Source organism: Oryzias melastigma, linkage group LG9 (assembly GCF_002922805.2).
Source record: "Oryzias melastigma strain HK-1 linkage group LG9, ASM292280v2, whole genome shotgun sequence".
Classification (NCBI taxonomy): Eukaryota; Metazoa; Chordata; class Actinopteri; order Beloniformes; family Adrianichthyidae; genus Oryzias; species Oryzias melastigma.
Genome location: NC_050520.1, coordinates 13,254,561 through 13,258,448, shown reverse-complemented (window position 1 = coordinate 13,258,448; position 3,888 = coordinate 13,254,561). Strand labels below are relative to the sequence as shown.

At 42.2% G+C, this 3,888-nt stretch overlaps 1 protein-coding gene across 1 annotated transcript in view; it reads right to left on the bottom strand.

Annotated features, from left to right (window-relative positions):
- The window catches only part of LOC112137731 (GRAM domain-containing protein 2B), a 21,820-nt gene extending 18,872 nt beyond the window's left edge, over positions 1-2,948 (bottom strand). Inside the window, exons 1-2 of the mRNA XM_024260192.2 lie at positions 2,691-2,948; positions 2,036-2,155 (exon numbers count right to left, since the gene is read on the bottom strand). Coding sequence (XP_024115960.1) covers positions 2,036-2,155; positions 2,691-2,770 — 200 coding nt within the window. The 5' untranslated portion in view covers positions 2,771-2,948. The remainder of the gene's footprint in view (positions 1-2,035; positions 2,156-2,690) is intronic.
- Positions 2,949-3,888: the final 940 nt, after the last annotated feature.

Sequence of the window (3,888 nt, the reverse complement as noted above, 5' to 3'; positions counted from 1 at the left end):
TTCAATGGCAGGTTGGTTAGAAAACAAGTAGGACACCGGCCCTCGAGGACCGACCCCCTGTCTTAAGGTCATTCACATGATTTTACAGAGCCCCAAGAAAGAAGAAATGTAGTAAAAGATAATACTAGTTTCTGGTGTTCAGCAGTTAGTTTCAGGTTTTTTCCGCCTAGTTTCACAAGAAACCAGCACTAAATCTTTATTTGTCTCTCAGGAGCTCCATAGGATTTTCACTCATGTTAATTTCAAAATGTTTTGTTAAAATAATAAATAGAAATCTCTTTTGATTAACGTTCGTTGTTGCCAGAAGCACTATAACAATGGCATCTAGTTGCTTTCTTGAATGTCGGGACAGTCAGCACTGAGGGGGTATCACTGTGCCACTTTATTCTTACTCTGTTTAGTGTCTCTATGCTAACCAGACAAAATCAAACTTTCTTTTCATGGGAGTCTCACATTTAGAATAATTCTGCAAAAGAAGGTCTTTCAAGACTTAAATGTAAGTCTGTCATCATTCACCTTTCAGCTCTTCCCATCAGGGGTCGCCACAGCAAATCAGCTTTCACTGATTCGGTTTAGCAGGGAGTTTTATGCCTTTCCTGATACAACCTGGGGTTGTATCTGAGCCGGGGACCAGCACAGGGAGGGCCCAGACCCCGGTCCCTACATAGTTAGGCAGCAGCATGACGGATCCCCACTGGAACAAACTCATCATCTGTGACACAAACCCTGGTTTACAATACGCCAGTCCTGCACAAACCCTACTGAGCAAATCAGCTGCTATTGTCCATAAATCTACCAGTTAAACAATACAAACCTCTTTATTTGGAATTTATTGTCTAAAAACAATTAATTGTATCACAGTTCAAGTGTTATATGTTAGCCCTTGTATCTTAAATAATTATAAATAAATTCATTTAGTATCTTAGGAGGGCTTGAGGGAGTTGCTGTGACCAGATGTTTTCCAGATGACCTGTCACACCTCATGAGCTGCATTCAGGGTCCATCGTAGAACTGAAGGACATGGATGTAGGGCTGCTGTAGAAGATCCGGACTAAAGCCTTGTCACTACTGTTTTTCCGTTTGATTCTGTCTGTGTTCAGCTGAAGATCCATCATGAACAGAATAGTCCAAGTACAGCTGTAGATCTACAGCAGATTGAAGTGATGATGATGTAGAAGTCTAGACCTGAACCTGACTGTGTGTAGACCCTCAGAGATCTGAACTTTCTTGAACTGACGTAGTGTCAGACACAGACCCTGATTGTAGACTTGGAATTAAAGGGATCATACCATGAACTTTTTCAGCTTTTAAGTGTTTTATACTGTTCATTCCTCACTTTAAAGAACCCCAAAGCCGTAATTTGATCCGTTTACACATTTCTGAGTAATCCTCTAAAAACCCCCACCTGCACGAATACAAGTGAGTCCACACGCTCTGATGTCACAGAGTGAGACCGCCCCTTTCAGGAAGAGCCCTGCTATGACAGCTCCTCCTCCAGTCCAAAACCAACACCTAATTTCTCCACAGAGGTAGAGGTGATCAGCGACTTTCATTTTAGATGAACAGTACCATATATCTTCCAGTTGTGTCCTGTCTTCAATAAATTCCAGCTCAAGCAGGTGTTCGTTACTTTAGATGCGGGGCTCCTTTAATGAACAGGCCCCGCCCCCACCCCATCCTCCCATTGGACACAGTCATGGCTGTGTGTATTTGTGTTATGAATCAGTGCAGCGATGGCCGGGTCCACTAAAGGCAGATCTATGATTGTACGTCCATCTTTGAAAGAAACTCGATGTTTATTTTTGTGGGAGGAATGAAGAGACGTTAGGATGATGTCATGAAATGGGCGGCACCCGCTCGCAGCGGCAGGCGGAGCCTCAGGAATTGAGTCGTTTTACATCCGAGTGGGAAAAATAACTATTTTTTTATAAATTTTTTCATTTTGAGTGCCAAAGATTAAATATGATCATATATATGGATATAGTTCACTCTGACAGGCTTAAGACAACAGACATGGGAATATTTTTGATTCTACCTGACCAGCGCAGGTTTCTTCCTGCCTGGAAGCTCCAGGTGGTCCTGGTCCGTCTGCAGAGCCTCGTCAACCATCCTCCCACATCTGTGGCAACCGTCTGTCGTATTCTCAACGTCTGAGCTGCGAAGGAGAATACAAAAGAAAAGTTACCTTCAACTTAACTGAGTTCCAGTTCCATGAATCCATTCCCAGATCAGTTTCAATTGGCAACATCAAACACTGATGGGATTGGCTGGAGGTGTGGCTTTCAGTCTCTCCTCCAGCCAATCAGAAAACAGTAAATAAATATTTCACTCTGCTTGTTCATGGGATCATGTTGGTCATGGTCCTTATGTTTCAAACTTACAGTTTAAGTATCAAAATATGAGTTTTATCCACTACAAAGAATGTCTTTCATTCAGGAGTTCTGCTTCTATCTGATTTGACTGTTTCATTTTCGTTTTTTAATTTATAAGTTATAAATCTGAATTCCTAAGCTCTTGATCCTGCAGTTTTTGGTAACCCACTCACACAGTTTACACTGACCTGTGCTGCAATTCAAACACACACTTGATACGACATGTGATTATTGAGAAACCTGAGAGGCCGAGATCATTTACTCTAGAAACTCCCTCATGAAGATGAAAACATCTGGATCCAATCAGGAAGAACTCACTGATAGTCTCGGTCCTGTCCTCTGTTGCTCCTCCGGACGTCCTCCTGCGATGTCTGCTGCTCCACACACTGCTCTGTCATCCCCCTCGCCGGATGTGTCCGAGCCAGCGCCTGTCTGTGCAGCCGTGAGAACTGAAAGCTGAAGCCTGATCTGCTGCTGACTGTCGCACCTGGGTGTGGGAGTGTCTCACATGTCACAGCCAATCACGCAGCAGGACGGGGTGTGTGTGTGCGTGAAAGAGGGAAACAGCATGTAAACCTTTGATCTGGCTTTTTACTCAACTCTGTTTTGGACTTCCATCTTACATGAGACTGGACGTTTCAGCATCCGGAGGAACCTCTGAGACTTCCTCAACCATGCTGGTTCTCTTGAAACAATATGTGCTGTGTTTCACGCTCAGAGGGATTTACAAACATGTAAATGTCCTGGAAAAAACAAACTACTTCCCTGTATTATTGCATTTTTAAACTGAGCACGCTGAACTCAAACTTCTGCCTTCATTTGCTTTGTTATAGTCAACGTTTGAGACAGAAGCTTCTATGCAGCACATGCTGAAAGTCTGCAGCCTCTCCTAACTCGTCCTGATATCAAACAATCTCTGGGAGTAAATCTTAGTTTTCACTCACATGACAGTCTTGATCAAATTAAATATTGATTTAAATGTCATGCAGTTCAAATGAGAGCCACTGACAGACTGTTTACTTCCAACCTTTTGTCTTAGTTTTATTATGCAGCGATTATAGAACAAACAGTGACTTTCCAAATACATAAGACTTAAAGCAGACTGTTGTTCTCGTGGTTAGGAGGAGCACTTTCAAATGCAGGTGTGTTTGAATGGCAGCACCCCCCCCACCCCACCCTCACTATAGTGCACTATCTAGTGCGCTCACCATTTTCTAGTGCTGTCCGAATCCACTAATTCCAAAATCGAGTGCACTACAAACTTCCCAGAAGTCTTTGCAAAAACTAGTGTGCATCGATGCTCACAAGATGAGCAATTATAGACCACAATGCATTGCGGTCAAAACATTTCAGTGACACTTTATATAAGATTCCTTAACAAACTTTATTAACACAATAACTAATATTATGAATGTGTTTATAAGTTGTTAGTAAGACATTTATTAACACAATAAGCCAAATAAGATTCATTAACATTTAAAGAGAGACCATTGTCTACAAAGGTCAAATGAATAAA